We start from the raw sequence: 15,633 nt of genomic DNA, 5'->3' as shown, positions 1-15,633 counted from the left end.
TGAAGGAGTTTCGATCAAACATAGGGCCCTCTTCTCCAGAGCAATCACTATGGCACGCGAGCTAGGGCTTCATTGCATCGACTCTCCACGGCAGGTCTTAGGCAGCAGTTCAGGCTTTACAAGGCTCGAAGCGGAAGTTGGACGTAGGATTTGGTGGTATCTATGCAGCACTGACTGGTAAGCGATGTCCGGATATCTTCGAATCTTGTGTGTATCTAACCATTGGGCAGGATACTTGCTGGGCTTTCCGGCACCCTTGGCGGTGCCTACACGATACATCCATCTCAGATGGCAGTACACAAACCACAGAATATCGACGACGAAGACTGCATCGATGGTGAAGAGATAGTTGGAAGGCCGATGGACCAACCGACATGCATGTCGTACTTCCTCGAGCGGATCCGCTTTGCAGAAATTTTCCGCGCATCTCTTGAGAGCGCTCAGTTCGCAGCCCTGAGTCCAGACACTATTACCTTTAAGCTTGTGCAGGAACTAGAGGCCCGCATGTCTCGCTTCTGGGATGATGCTCCAGATTTCCTATGCTTCAACCCTGGCCTATCTGTCATGGACAGAAACGCAAGTAAAATCACGATCCAGGGATACATACTAAACTTATTCGTCCACGGCCAAAGATGCAGAGTGCATCTCCCCTATCTTGCTCGTGGCCAAGCAGGCCCAGCATACACAACATCTCGCGCAGCCTGCGTTGAGTCAGCGCGACTCATCATTCGCATGGAGATGCGACTGGAGGAGGAAGAGCATGACTTTGCTTCTACACGGTTGAGGATGTCAATTGTGCTGCATCACATCTTTCTAGCCTTCCTTGTTTTACTGCTCGATGTCTGTCTAGACACAAATGGGCCGAGGCAAATCAGCAAGTCACCGGAAGCTACTGTGGCATGGAGGATCCTGCAGGATGCAAAGGCACAGTCACAGCAAGCCTCTACTCTAGTAGAGCCACTTGGTCGGGTCATGCGGAAACATGATGTTTTGCACAATACTGAGGAACTAGAGAACTGGGCGTTAGCAGACTTGGGGGCTCACGGTAGTGCCTCTGCTCTCGCACCATGGTTGGAGTTTAACCCACCAACATCATGGGGCTCAGTGAGAGAATCGACACGGATGCCACAGGGCGGGGATAACACTGGAACAGGTCAGGAATTATCTACGAATGACTGGCCTAATTTTCTCGGTGGATTATATCTCCCCTTTATTTAGTGCTAAAGAACTTGCCATTCTGCTCCTGTTTCTTCCTTCGATCTAACTTTATAACGACGTATTTGGCGCGCGAATCTCTAACAACCCAGACCCTTTGTACATATTTCGCATCCAGCTCCCCGAAGCCCGGCCCTTGATGGGTTAACTGAGCCACAAGGTCGCACTCAGCTCCCCACTTGATTAGGCTGACTCCTGGGCTTTCTCGGCGTTGAGCAGCTCCTTAAGCTCCTGGAACGCCTTGAGAATAATTGGTGCCTCAGCTTCCATATCCTTCTTTGTGTCCTCGCCTAGACCACCCGACCCCATGGCAAGAAAGAGATCAGGCCCGTTGCCACCGTGGAACTTTAGGGAAGGTCGCGTCTCCGCGACGCGCAGCTTCATTCCCGTCAACGCTTTGTTGAGCTGCTCGCTCGCAAACGTTCCTCCCTGGATGCCGTAACTGACGATCGCAGCCGGCTTGCCGATCCACTCGTTGTAGAGGTAGTCGATGGCATTCTTGGTAGCTCCGGCTATGCCAAAGTTGTATTCGGGAATGACGAGGATGTAGGCGTCGTATTTTCCCACCTCGGTACTCCAGGCGATCGTGTGAGGCTTGGAGAAGGATGCCTTGGCAGGAACCATGGCGGGGATCACCTCTTCATCGTAGATGGGCAAGTTGAAGTCGGCGACTTCAACCGGCGTGATCTCGACACCGCTAGATGCATCGGTGTCGTTCTTGATGATTTCATGGACCACGCTGGCTACTTCTGGGCCAACTCTGGGCTTTCGAGTGCTGGTTGTGATGAGGGCGACTTTTTTGACAGAGGCCATTGTGAATAGTCGTTGGATGCTTGGTGATCGGCTGGGTTGATTCTTCTTTTTCAATGACGTCTTGGTCGTATGCAAGATCAAGGAACACACTAATAAACGGCTGGGTTGATGGGGGGAAGAAGTGATGAGTGTTGTGGACTGAAACTACCTACTCCCAAGACGACCTTTTATACCCATTGATTCATATCACTCCCAACCTACCCGCGCGCTTGATTTCATCATCTCTGGCCTCTAGTGAGCAGCCTCTTGACTCCTGTGGCTTTGCGGCCCAATGGCAGCCTTCCGTCTTTGTCAACCGCGCGCGAGTTTGGGGCCAACTATCCGGCGTCGTAAAAATCGCCCATATTTTTTGCAAGCAATGCAAGGTAGTAGTTTTCTAAAACTTAGAGTTTGCCGGACCTAGGACCTTGATATTAGCTAATTCTTCCTCTACAATTTTCCTTTAATTCCAACCTCAACTTGCAACCTCTGCATCTCTCAACCCTTGGAGCCAACCACTTACACAGTAATTAGAAAGAGGCGCCAGGCTTAAGAGTAAGCCTAATCTCTTGGCCGTTCCGACACGCGCGGCTCGGGTTTCTAGGGGTTCCCTAACGTTGACCCCGATGCCTCAGAAGGAGCAAACTCCGCCGGGCCACCTCAAACTCCGCCACGCAAACTCCGCTCCGCTCAACAAGAAAAAAAGGAACATGACTTCACGTCATTCGATAGGGCTCAGGGTAGGTTATTCACCAGTGAATAGAGCACCTGCCGGGAGTTAGTAGTCACATTAAATCCAATGGCGGTCAGAAGATAATTGAGTTTCAATCTATAGACCTATCTTCTTGTTTGTCATCTAGCCTGGATGGTGTTGTGGGCCTCAAGGTGACATTCTGGTACCCACCTCAAACCGAACATAGCAGACAAAGGAAACGAAGGGAAACGTAACCTATCTTCACAGTCTATCCGTGATTGGAAGGTTTGCCTCCGGGTTTTGATGAATCAGAGAGTGAAAGAGAAAATAGTGGAAACAAAGAGTTAGGTGCCTTGAACGAGACTCAAAAACCAGCCAAGCCCTTCAGTTTGTTCCAAATCCAAAGAAATGTGTCTCGGATATACTCCCATATTTCCCACAAACAGTTCTTCAAGGAAGTCCAAAACCTATCCCAAGGAACAAAATAGACAGCACCGTAAGCGGCAAGTCCTACCACACCTCCTGCGGCACAGGCACCTCCCACGCCAGCAGCCGTGAAGTAGCCGGCTGCCATGGACATGCCGAATGGCCCCTTGATGCACACACCTCCTGCACTGACCCAGAATGACCCAAATACCGTGAATGCGCCAGCACCGGCGCCAACGATGGTTGCTAGAAGGCCTTTCCACCTCTGAAACCATGTCTCTGTCTCATAAGCACCAGGAGCTGAGTTACTCTCAGTATCTGAACTCACCGCTGCACCTCGTGACCCGTCTATCACGTCCTCTCGAAAGCCATCAAATTGGCGCTTGATTTCAGCCTTCTCCGCCTCCGAAAGGTTGGGCTGTACGATAGGCTCATTCAACACCCTCTTAGCGTCTTCAAGGTTGTCCTGGATGTCGATGACACAACCCTCAGCGTATGTGATCCGCTTCTTGAGCAGCTTGGAATCAGTCCGCCGATCCCACTCATAGGTCCTCACACCGGCAAAGGTCGAGGAACCTCCAATGTATAGCGCATCATGTTGCGATCTTAAGCCGCAAGGGGCGACATAGACGGTCTTAAAAACCCCCGCAATGTTGTATGTTAAGTAGTCGACGGTTGAGCTGACAAGGAGGTAGAGTGTCTTGAATCGTGTGCCGACAATTGCGTCCATCACATCCTGGAGGTGACTCTGTGTGGTGACAACAACCGTGGACTCTGATAGTATCTGGGGTTAACATGTTGACCAAGCCAGATGCATCTCTGCAAGGGCACACATACGGAGCTTTCCTCCCTTTTTCTTTTCGTCCATCAGCTTACGCATTGGCTTCTTTTGATCCGAGCTGACTATCGCAAAGATCAAGGTACTCTCATTGCCGTTTCTGTCCTTGACTTCCTTCCAGACGGCTTTGTTCTCTTCATGGTATACGTCATCTGGAGCCGGACCGCGAACTTGTGGCTTGGAGGTATTGGGGGAGGACTTCTTGGGAGAACTTGGAGCGAGCCAACCGAAAAAGCCCTGACGGACCAACGCATGAGAAGAATCAGATGGCATGGCGATGTGTTCAATACAAGAGAGGACAAGTGTTGAGATGATTGTAGAGAAAAAAGTGCTGAGAAATATCATCGGGGTCTGTTGGGGCTATTTATGCAAAAATGCCATCACTGGCAGGCTGTGCTCGAGCTGTCTGGTGTTATTGAGGCTCGACATCGATGCCCATCACCTAGCTATCTTCTATCATAGCACCAATGTACATAATACGCCGCCATCTGCTCCCTGTCATGGACTGGAGGCCAATTTCGGCCTCTTTGGGTCACTGGAAGTACCCGAATACATGGAACAAATACATCATCTGCTACCAACTCAAACCAGTTGACGATGTTGAACGTCGACTCGTTGGCCGCTTACTATTGCAGTGCCGAGAAGAGGGAGCGTCCATCGGCGAATTACAGTGCGAGACGCCTATGCAGAAGGTGAGACGACCCCACTGACAGTTTAGTACTCTTAACCTGTCAAGTTCCATAGCCCAACACCATGAGCACGTAGGCTCCACTGCCAGGTTAGTCTTCTGCGCCAATCGTGTCCCGCGTGAGTGCATTGTCGGTGTAAAGGATGCTCAGCTGTGCTCCTCGTGCAGCTTCGGTGCCATATTTCCCAATAATGAGGTTTGCTTCGCCCGCAGAGTTGGGGAAAAGGAAAGCCGAATATTGCGTATGCGAAATACGCCACTTCGTGCTATCCCCTCTGCCAACTCCTTTCAGCCATAGTCATGAGGGGTTTAAGGGTACTGGGAACGATAAATCATGGCCTGGTCACTTTGAACTCTCTTCCACTACCCTCACCCCTTGATCGCCACTCTTACCCAGAGGCGACATTTTGTATTACTGAGAAGCACTCGTCGAATCTCTGTTTCATCGCTCAAAGATGTCGTCTACCAACGATCTCCACACTGCCACTGACTCCGATGAATCTCGGGTTGCCTACGATAAGATGCCTCCCATGGATCCGCTTCACTTGCAACAGTTTGACTTCATGCCACTATCACAATCCCAACTTTCCCATTCCTGCCCTGTCCTTGGAGAAGTTGGCGGGGAACACCTCCCGGATGGCTCCTTTAGCTTCCCTGCCAATGACCACATCTTTACTGAACAACCGATCGACCCCTTCGATCAGTATCATATCCCTTCGGTTCCATCTCAATTGTCGAGCATGCTTCTCAGCGGCGACCTCTCAAGTTTTAATTCAAATGGTGGATCCATGGATAGTCAGAACTGGCTACAGCAGGTTGAACCACTCTCCTGGGCCGGCTTCGGGGACGAGACCTTCGCTTCTGGACCTGAATGGCCTTCAGCACCAATGGAGACAGCATACATGCCCCAGAATCCATGGACGGGGATCCTTTCTCAACAGATGTCGGAAGAACTATCTCAGATGGCCATCAACCAACAATCACCTCAGCTACTGCAATCCCTCGAGCAGCCCGGTATTGCGGATTTAGACTATCGGTATTTGGTGCAAGCTCACTCATCAGGCATCACTTATCCTCTCTTCACGGCCGGCGATAGTGTCGAATTCGAAGGGTTGTTGCCTCAACCCACGCCACACATTCCAAGTTTGGCTTGCACTACACAGAGCCCTCAACAGATTGGAGAATCGCAGATTCTGCGAAGATCTACCCACCGGAATCCAGGCGTATCCTCATATTCTGATGAGGCCTGGGAGGCTATTCGGCCGATCTTTCGAGACTTGTTTATCACCCAGAGGTGTACCTTGTCGCAAACCAGCATGATACTCGAGTTGGTTCATCATTTCACAGCCACGTACGTTTCCAGCACCCCTACGCTTACGACAGCCTTCAAGCTAACTTAGTAGATAGAGAAGATTCCTTTAATACCAGGAAAAAGAGACACTGGCCAGATTGCGTGAAAAACAAAACCACTGCCAAGGGGACCGGCTCCCAAACCTTCAGTCATCAGGCTCCAGGGAGTTCTCCACCGCGTAAGAGGCCCAGGAAGGCTATGGGGAATCATCCTTCCCCCCCTGAGTACGTGATCCGAGTCTTGGGCTCAGTTCCGCGCGCCCTTCCCCCTTACCTGTACAAGGGTCAGAACATACTACTTCTCTGCATCGACAAATTCGTGAAAGGATTCTACGACTCTCAAGCCGACATTGAGTCCCTAAGCAAGCCAAATCAGTCTGGAGATTACAACATGATGCTCGAGGAATGGGAGTGGCAGGTTCTTCGGACCCGTTGCCAGGCCGTTTCTACTCTGGTTCGGAAGCACGAGGCCATTCCCAACCCGACGAATGAAAGACCTGTCGCTTTGAACCGGCCCGAACGAGCAGAGACACTGAAGGTGATCATGGGCAATCTACTTCACGACAAGGTCTTTAAAAAGGCACAAGACCCCGTAAGATGCTCTAGCCCAAACCAGCTGTCATCAATATGGGACATATGCCGTATCCTGCAAGGCCTTTCTCTTCAGCAAAGACACAATGATACCTTGTATGTGGAGAGCTTTATTCACTCTCTACAAGACATTTCCACTGTCTCTGGTAAAACCAACCATGTCGGGATGGCCGCTCTTGTGGAAGGTCTGCTGGGGATCTCGCCTTGTGATCTCCATGATACAATGCGGATTAGCTTCCTCTGCACCGCCCGAGGATTGTCAAGCAGGCTTGGCCCCCGCCACCCAGCAGTCCTGGAATCTTGGACGTTATATGCTCGGCATTGGGACCCCAAATGTCTTCAAAAGGCCAGCTTTCTGTCTTCCTATCGAAAGGGTCTTGAAGAAACTGAGAAAAAATTTGGTCATAGCCATGACTACACCATCAATCTTTTGTGCAACTATGCTTCCGCAGCATACTATATCTTCCACGACAATGGACTTGCCAACGACCTTGCCATCAGGCTCTGGGAACGTACGTCGAGTGCCTGTGGTAACGACGAAACACCGTTATCATGGTCTGTTAAGGCCCAGGGAATGGCCGAAGCCGCCAAGATGCTTGCCTTGCTCTGCTGCATTACCCACGAGAACAAACGCAAGAGTGGCGGCGAGATGAAAAAGCTTAGGCGTAAGCTAAAGTTGAAAGGACGCAAGGCACGGAAAAGGTTCCGCGCTACGCTGCAGTCTCCACCGGATCCTCAGAATGCTAAACAAGCTATCGAGAACCTCGAGAAAACGGTTGAGAGACTAAATGCGAGTGAATGGGATTGCAAATTTGTCAAAGCAGGGCTACTAGACACTTTGGGAAATTTGACCCAGGAGTTCTGTCCTAAGGAGGTTCAGGGAGGTGCTGCCAAATCTCATCGTGAGGAAGCCGCAGGGATTCGCCTTGAAATAGTAAGAAACGATCAAGGTGAAAAGCATTAGATGATCCCTACCCCGTTGACCAAATCTAGGATGAATAGTTGGGGGTCTATTCTCTACCTGGTCTCTGGGCAAATGGCAAGGTTAGGGTTGAGCTGCGCTCTACTGTATAGCATTTAGCGTCCAGTCTGGGGCTAATGCGAAACGTGTTGTGTGTTTTTGTAATATCCATATTGTCTCGCTTTCATTCACTGTTGCGGCCATGTTCTTTCTGCAATTGCCTATTCAAGGAAACGAGTTGATGGTTGGCACAATGGATATATAGTTATATTACCTAGGTATGCTACAAGTCTTCTACTCTGTCTTGTATTTCTGTACCTCCTACCACCGATCAACGCGAATTTAGAACTCGGAAACTTCACCATCACCGCACATCAGTGTTCAAGGCTTTCACGACATACGTCGTCTAGTTACTATATATACATTCTGAAAGCTAATGATGAAACTCGACAAGAGGTATTTAAGGTATCCCACAAACATAAAGACAGCCCAATACATAGCAACTCTCCTATGGTAAATTTGTTTCATATCTCTCCCTACCTCGCTATTACTTGTTTAAAGGCTCGCTTCTCTCAACGACCAACTACACTATACAACTCAAAATAGATTCATCCCCATCAAGCAAGGCCAGACTTTTGCTCAGCCTCGGTCTTGAAAGTCTTGAATTCACGGGCTGGCACCTTCTTAATAAACATCTCGTCCAGCTCCTCATAAGAGCGGCCAGCAGACTCAGGCTGGTAGAACCAGAGGTAGATGATGCAGAGGACTGCTAAGCCGCCAAAGATAAAGGACACCTTGGCTCCGAGGTTGGCCTGGTCGGGGTTGAATAGAAAGGGGATAACAAAAGCCCACATTGTCTTGATTGTCTGGTCAGCAAGTTCAAAACGAGGATGGGGTTCTGAATGAACTTACAAAGAGCCCGTTCTGAAGAGCGAGGGAGAGGGATGCCGTCTTGGCGCGGAGCCTCGATGTGGCGATCTCTGTCAGGAGGGTGTACGCGGTGGCTCCGATGGTACAGTTGTAGAAGTAGCAGTAGACGAGTAGCAGGGCAACTGTTCCCTTGATGGCGCCAGGGGTTGCCGCCACAGCGAGGCCGCCCGTCACCATCAAGATGACAGTGAGGAGCATGAGTCCCCAGATTGTCAGGTCTCGCCGACCAACCCTATCGATAAGGAACCAGGACGTGATATTGCCTAGCATTGATAGTACTTGCTGCACGATGCCAAGCTTAAAACTCTCATCTGCGGTATAGCCAGCGAGCTGCTGGTAGTAGGTGGCGTAGGCAGCAACAAAAAACACGCCGCATAGAGCCTGGATGCTCATGGGAGCGACCGAGATGATGGTGCGGCGCAAGTTGGATTTGCGGAAGCACTCCAGGTAGCTGGCCCCTTCGGTTTCTTTGCGGATCTCCTGGAGCGTCAACTGGATGACGGCCAGCCTCTTTTCCGTGGCGACAGCATCGTAGCCGAGGCGGTTTAGAGACTTCACCGCCCTGTCCATCTTGTTATGGTCGACCAACCACCAGGGCGACTCGGGCATGAAGGGCAGGATCAGGAAGCCGAGTCCGCTGATACCGTACTGCGAAACGAAAATGGCCCGGTAAGCCCAGCGCGTCGTCCGGCTGCCTGTCTCGTTGGCGATAAGCGAGACGATGAAGGGCCCGATGGTAAAGGCGATGGCGGAAGCGGCTGTGAGGGTTCCTCGGAGGGCCAGGGGAGAAACCTCGCCGATGTAGGTCATGGATACGGTGATGAAGGCGCCAATGGGGAAGCCTGCGATGAACTTGCCGGCGAAGAAGACAGCGTTGGTGGTGCTAATGGTCTCGACAGTGATGGCGATGAAGACGAGGATGTAGCACCCGAAAAGAGTCCACTTGCGGCCGATTTTGTCGGCGATCAAGCCAGCACCGAGGGAACCGATTACAGCGCTGCAACACTTAGTCAATTGATGCGTTAACTCAGGCAGGAATCGCCTTATACTCACGAAGCAACAGGGCCGCCGCTATACGCGGACTGCCAGCGAGCGGGGAGGACGTAGTCGCCAGCGAACTCGCTTCCAAAGTCCTTGCGAAACTGGGGAATACCGATCACGATGCCGCCAGCCTGGTTGTCAAAGCTCGTCAACATGAGTGTGTAGATGGCGTAGACACACCAGAGGAAGGCCCAGGGCTGGTTCCGGATAGCCTTGATAGGGCCCTCCTCGTGGTCCTCGGCCGCAGTAGCGTGGCCGATATGCTCGACGTGCTCTGGCTTTTTGAGGGCGTGGTCATCCTCGAAGTCGCCTACCACGACGGTGGTTTTTGGTTCGCTCATAATTGACAGGAAAGATGAAGTGTGAAGGCAAAGTTGAAGAGTTGAGGTGGATGATGATGGCGAAATGTGCAGGGTTGTCGTCCAAATTTAAAAGAAAATCGTCGCGACACTAGTATGTGCACTAACTTTCCCCATGGGACGGATAAACTGGGGAATCAGTCGTCGGTTCGTCGTAGGATACACCGAAAACGTCCTTCTCTCGGTCTCGATGTATTGGCGCCAGGGTTCCGGGTCAACTGACTCGCGACCCCTTGCAGCATGGATTGTTCACTAGTGAACGTTAGTCGACGGGTCCCCCGCGTAACCGACACTCATACCACCCTTGTTTGGTGTGGCACGCTCTACCACCAAGTCTATTCTCCATGCACTATCCCCGTACCTCATATAGGTACGCATGATATGAACATTTCACAACGTATATCAACGGTTGCCCAGTTGGGTTGGTTTCGTGTTTTACATGCTCTATGTTCTTGCGTCATCCTTTAGAGCTCGGCGTATTTCTCGCCTCGCACTGTTTACGTCCTGGGGATCCTAGACAGTCCTCCTCAACGGCATTGAGCCAACTCTCCAAATGGGGAATAGTTCGTCTAGGTAGTATATGTCATTGGTGATGGCGAATGATGAGACACAACAGGAAGGCTTAACCGCCCGGCACCCCCTTGGCGAAGGCACTCCCTAGCGCACTGACCGAGGCTATTCCGTTCATGACGAATCCCCCACCGCCACTGGCGCCGGCGATGGGTCGTCTCTCGGATGCAAATCTCGGAGTTTCTCCAGGCGGGCCCAGCCGACGACTCCAACCATGTGGATGGCATGATCCTTCCCGAACACGTTTTTCGGGGTATCTGGAGACGAATCTAGCTCTGATCGATGCTTAGGTCGTATCGCAAGTCTGGGGAGGCCCGGTGTCAAATTTGCTGTACCCCACGGGGTTGACTGGAAGAAACGTGGCGAGCTGCTTCTTGGGGAATCAGAGGGGATTTCTCCACTTAGCAGATGACGGAGAAGCACGAGGTTGAAGCCTTCACATCACATACGAAGGGAAAATGATTCACCTCCAGTATCATGAGTTGCTGGATTTGGTACATTACACGCTCTCCATACTTGCATCAGTAGGCCGATCGGCTGGAGAGATGGCATCATCCTCGGGGCATGCATTCTCTTGATCCAGTCTAAAATCCATTCTCTCCAATCTCGTGAGTAGGGCATTGACGATGCATTGCTCCGGCTCGTTTACGGCCTGTATAGGGCCTCCGGGTGTGACTCGAAGCTCTTGCAGATATGCCGCACCTATATCTCGAACCTTCTTGACCAAGGTGTATCCATTGCACTCATGTATATCTTCTGGCATATGATCGAGAACTTCAAGAACATCGCTGGAGGCGAGATTGATTGGTAAGTCAAGAGAATCAAGTCGATTGGGGGGCCGCAACTCTCCACTGACCTTACGATGCTCTGGTGGGTAATGCCGGGTGCTTGGCCGAGATGCTGCAGCAAGTTTGATCTTATATAGAAGCATGTGATCAAAATGTTGACTGTTTGCGATTCGTGGCCTCGAGACGGTTTCGGGAATCTGGCCAAGCCACCTCTCCACCGCAGTTCTGGGACGAGATTGTCAAGCACCGCTTGAAGGCGGGCCATGCCATCTCTTAGAGTCTCTTCTGGCTGTTTGTGAGCCATGTCCACCTTGGCGCGTTCCCAGACCATCAGGACATCGGCAAGGCTGTTGAGTCCTGTGATATACTGGTCATCGTCTTTGAGCCATGACGCTGGCGCCGCTGGCCACAATGCCAATACGTTCGTTTCCGTGTCAGGTACTCCCAGCTCCGCATCAGATAGAGGCCGGGGACGAATACTCTGCAAAGCTGGGGTAAATGGAGGACCGGGAAGGAATGTTAGGTGTGGCTGGCCTTGTATTTCAGTACCCCTAAGCAATGTTAGTGCTCCAGCAACAGGTCAAGCCAAGCGTCAGGGGGGCATTACAGCTGCCACATGCCAAGCAGCCAATAAAGTCGCTTCACCAACTCCTGGTCATGCACTGGTTCTGTTCCCTTTTCGTGAAAAAGAAGCCATTGAACGCCGGCCATGGCGTCCTTAATAGCCTGATACACACGCATGTCATCCAATCCATACAGCGCGCTCAGAGCTGAGGCAACATTGTAGCGCGTGAGGCACCATTCGGGAGTGTAAGAGACAGGCAACAGCATGTGTTCTCGTTCGATAATATCGATACATTTATCCACGGTGACGCTCCGGTAGTTGTAGAAGCTCCGCCGTCGGAGAGTTGATACAGTCATGGCGCAAGTGGCCAAGACCAGGGCGCAGAACGTCGGGTTCCTCTCATCTTCATGCTGGAGAACCCTTTTCAGGAATTTCTTTCTGTGTAAAAGGGGAGCGAGTGGATAGACGAAGCGAGACCAGTCAGTAAGAATTGTTAGGACCAGCGAACGGGAGCACAGCCCCTTGAAGTCCGAGTCGCCCGGCCTTGAGTCTGGGGATGCTTGGCTACTCTGGTCGTCTGGTTCCTCCTCGGCCGGGGATGAATTAGGGTGTGGAGGATCAAGGTACGATTCGCCAGCTGACCCGAGTGTGGCAGGGCTAGAAAAGGCTTGCGCACCTGGCACTGTCGTATCGTTGGGGGAGCGCTGAGCCAGGGAACTTGAGAATCCAAATCAATGTCTTGGCCTCAAGAGAACAGGCAGCGCACGTGGCTAAGGGTAACATACCGTTTAGCAGGCCCCCTTTTACGCCTGGGTTTGTTTTGCGTGCACTCGGTACCTGCTAGCCTACATCCTTGGCAGGTAGTGTCATCTTGTGCATAACGGCACTTGCATTAGGATCCTGTCAGCAACTTCACGCCCCTCGAAGAATATGACCTTGGCCTTTGTGCAGTACCTTGACTTTGCGGCTCCGGCACAGGTCACATGCCTTCAGATTTCGTGTAGCCCTTGCTGCACCATGCTCCGAAGGTGACGGCTCAGTGTCGACCATGTTTGCCGATCAGCAATACCGTCCGTCCGTTTCTGCATGGCACACATGGACAAGCCGAAAGGGTGCCAGCCAGCTAGGATGCTCGGATTTTCCTCTGGGGAAGTGGGGTAGGATCGGCTTTTTAAAATGTCACCTCGCGGGGAATTCGTTGGAAAACAGGCGCTGTCTCGGAAGCAGATTCCCCGAGGACGAGACGTACTTTAAGGAGCTAACCAGGATAGGTTTGGAGGCTAAATGAGCCCTGGCCTGATTCGCAAGGTCGGGCTCCCCCGCAAATGGCAAATGTAATCCCGAAGTCTGGGGATGAGGACGGCAGTTTCAAGCGCTCCAGGGAAAAGGGAGTCCGGGGTAATCATCACCAAGACTTTATCAATCAATCAATAAGTGTCATGTTGTCACTGTGGTTAGTAATCCACTACCCTTCCCACTGAGTCAAGAGTCTTTCTTGGTCATGGCGCTGTGGCCAGTTGGCCATGGGGACAGACCAAAGCAAATTTGGTGGAGTGAAATCAAATCGAAGAAAACCACTCTGGCAGAAAAAGACCACTCTATCAAAAGAAAATACCAGTTGACATCACTTGATATTTAAGTTGACACGAATAAGCCAAGTTTTTATTTACCTGACAGGTACTTAACACTAAGCCAATGGTGGTTAACTTTTAAAACCTCGGAGCTACAGGGTAGTTCCAAGCTTCCATCCCTTCTTTCAACGGGGAACCCGTACGTGCACCAGTGGTGGTGCAAAACAGAAATTGATGACTAAGCCCGTAATGCTGCTGTGGCTATCCCGTAAGTGTGGCTAAATTGTTTATTTGCACCGCCGCTGGCGCTCACGGGCCGGATTCAAAACACTTTAGGTGGTTCACATCACGACTAAGAATGCGACTGGGTAACATCAAGACTGCTATTCAACTTTTAAGCTCCTCTACCTCAATCTAGAAGGACTAATAACAGTCCGCAATTTTCTCCCCTTAAGCACCATATGTCTTCAGACTTTTTGATCGCCGATCGTCTTCTCCTGAGCAGCATACGCCTCCGCCGCTCGCTGTTCAGCCACAGTAACATAAGTACGGAACTGGCGCGTGGGCACTTTCTTCATGAAGAGTTCATCCAGCTCCTCGTAGGTCCTTCTCCGCGTCTCGGGAACATACAAAAAGGCGAGAATAGCAAAAATGAGCATGAATGCGCCAAACACATACCCGATCTTGGCCTTGAGGTTGGCGTAATCCGAGTTGAACAGGTATGGAGCCACGAAGGACCACATGGTGTTGCATGCCGAAGAAGTTGAGATGGAAATGGCTAGTGTCTTGGCCCTGAGAACAGACGTGGGGAGTTCGCCGGCCAGCGCGTACACAGTAGACCCAACACCCACGTTGTAGAAGAAGTTGAACATGGTGTAGAATCCCACCGAGGCCGTGATGGCAGCCGTTGTGTCAAACGAGCCCGATATCGCCATGCAGAGCATGAGCACACAGAGCGCAGAACAGCCCATTATGTACATGGGTCGACGACCCCACCAATCGGACATGAGAAACGCGATCATGGCGCCGCTAATGGAGAGGACTTGAGCCCCAATCTTCATCTCGAAGGCCTTGCTGTCCGAGATGCCCAGGAACTGGTACATCAGAGCGCCATAGCTGCCAACAAATCCCAGGCCCGACATGGGCTCGGAAAGAAACACCATGACTGCAATCAAGGTTCGGCGCAGGTTTGTCCCCTTGAAACAGTCGAGGTATGATCCCGTGTTGGACAGCTCCGCTTCTTCAAGAGTGAGCTGAATGCGGTGTAGGTGGCCCTTGGCATCTTGCGGATCCGAGTAGAGACGCTCGAGAGATTTCTGGGCGGCTTCCATCTTACCCATGCGAACCAGATAGACGGGCGACTCTGGCATGAAGATCTGGCCGACAAGAGCCACTCCGGTAAAGCCCCATTGCGCAGCCACAAGCGATTTCCAGGCCCAGTCATGGTCCCACTTGGAGGTAAAGTAGGACATGATGGCTAAAAGGAATGGTCCAATGCACTGAGACAAGTTGCAGAAGCCGATAGCGCTGGCTCGGATAGCTAGAGGGGAAACCTCGGCGACGTAGGCGGTGCAAAGATTGAGAAGGGCACCAATGGCCAAGAAGTTCATCATCTTGCCTCCGAAGAACATGGCAAGGGATGTGGCTCCGAACTCGACACCCACCGAAGCAAGGTTGATCATGGCAGCCAGTAGGATGATGGGCTTGGTGCCATACCTGTCGGACAGAAAAGAGGCACCCCAGGCACCTACGATGGCAGCCGCGTTAGGACCGCCGCTAATAGCCGACTGCCAGTTTGTTGCAATGAAGTAACTGCCGTCCATGGCAACGCCGAATCTCTTTCTAAAGGTAGGAATACTAAGGACGTCTCCAGATGCGCCAGCCTCGAAGCCTCGCACAATCAAGGTCCAAAGCATCACGCCAATCCAGAACAGGAGCCAGGGGTCTTTACGTAGACTCTGGCCCCATGTCCGGTTGTGTTCCTGCTGCTGGATAGCTCGTCCCAGCAGCTGGTCATCGGTATGTTCGACCGTTCCGACATCGCGACCCTTGGGGGGTTCGTGGTGTTCAGTCTCAGCCTTCGCCATGATTGATCATATACAGGATGAAGGACGAAGATGCCGAGGATTGAAGTTGGTACTAGTGTAGAACGTTGCTGTCTTGGTGAGAAGATGAGACTCTAAAACTTGATGCTATTCTCGGAAAGGAAAGGTTTAGTTTAAATACTCGAACCATCTTCTCCTCACATCCGACG

General features: G+C 51.6%; 6 protein-coding genes and 1 pseudogene across 7 annotated transcripts, besides 1 other annotated feature; 2 read left to right on the top strand and 5 right to left on the bottom strand.

Annotated features, from left to right (window-relative positions):
* Positions 1–49: 49 nt before the first annotated feature.
* Positions 50–1,104, top strand: NCS54_01203400 (annotated as a pseudogene). The gene is made up of 2 exons: positions 50–177; positions 231–1,104.
* Positions 50–1,104: a sequence feature.
* Positions 1,105–1,398: 294 nt separating this feature from the next.
* NCS54_01203300 (FMN-red domain-containing protein) lies at positions 1,399–2,028 on the bottom strand (the record flags this gene model as incomplete). Its single annotated transcript, XM_053157285.1, has 1 exon — positions 1,399–2,028. The coding sequence occupies one exon, from the start codon at positions 2,026–2,028 to the stop codon at positions 1,399–1,401; it is 630 nt and encodes a 209-aa protein (XP_053013260.1).
* Positions 2,029–3,065: 1,037 nt separating this feature from the next.
* On the bottom strand, positions 3,066–4,238 carry NCS54_01203200 (Hypothetical protein; the record flags this gene model as incomplete). Its single annotated transcript, XM_053157284.1, has 2 exons — positions 3,066–3,901; positions 3,965–4,238. 2 exons carry the CDS (start codon positions 4,236–4,238, stop codon positions 3,066–3,068), a joined length of 1,110 nt encoding a protein of 369 aa, XP_053013259.1.
* Positions 4,239–5,108: 870 nt separating this feature from the next.
* Positions 5,109–7,558, top strand: NCS54_01203100 (Clr5 domain-containing protein; the record flags this gene model as incomplete). Its single annotated transcript, XM_053157283.1, has 2 exons — positions 5,109–6,004; positions 6,061–7,558. 2 exons carry the CDS (start codon positions 5,109–5,111, stop codon positions 7,556–7,558), a joined length of 2,394 nt encoding a protein of 797 aa, XP_053013258.1.
* Positions 7,559–8,172: 614 nt separating this feature from the next.
* NCS54_01203000 (MFS domain-containing protein) lies at positions 8,173–9,867 on the bottom strand (the record flags this gene model as incomplete). The annotated part of the gene is made up of 3 exons (XM_053157282.1): positions 8,173–8,412; positions 8,468–9,482; positions 9,539–9,867. 3 exons carry the CDS (start codon positions 9,865–9,867, stop codon positions 8,173–8,175), a joined length of 1,584 nt encoding a protein of 527 aa, XP_053013257.1.
* A 1,087-nt stretch (positions 9,868–10,954) lies between these two features.
* Positions 10,955–12,164, bottom strand: NCS54_01202900 (Zn(2)-C6 fungal-type domain-containing protein; the record flags this gene model as incomplete). Its single annotated transcript, XM_053157281.1, has 3 exons — positions 10,955–11,243; positions 11,312–11,794; positions 11,851–12,164. 3 exons carry the CDS (start codon positions 12,162–12,164, stop codon positions 10,955–10,957), a joined length of 1,086 nt encoding a protein of 361 aa, XP_053013256.1.
* Positions 12,165–13,846: 1,682 nt separating this feature from the next.
* Positions 13,847–15,466, bottom strand: NCS54_01202800 (MFS domain-containing protein; the record flags this gene model as incomplete). Its single annotated transcript, XM_053157280.1, has 1 exon — positions 13,847–15,466. The coding sequence occupies one exon, from the start codon at positions 15,464–15,466 to the stop codon at positions 13,847–13,849; it is 1,620 nt and encodes a 539-aa protein (XP_053013255.1).
* Positions 15,467–15,633: the final 167 nt, after the last annotated feature.

Source organism: Fusarium falciforme, chromosome 10 (assembly GCF_026873545.1).
Source record: "Fusarium falciforme chromosome 10, complete sequence".
Taxonomy (NCBI): Eukaryota; Fungi; Ascomycota; class Sordariomycetes; order Hypocreales; family Nectriaceae; genus Fusarium; species Fusarium falciforme.
Note: the sequence above shows the minus strand (reverse complement) of the source record. Positions and strands in the feature narration are given on the sequence as shown.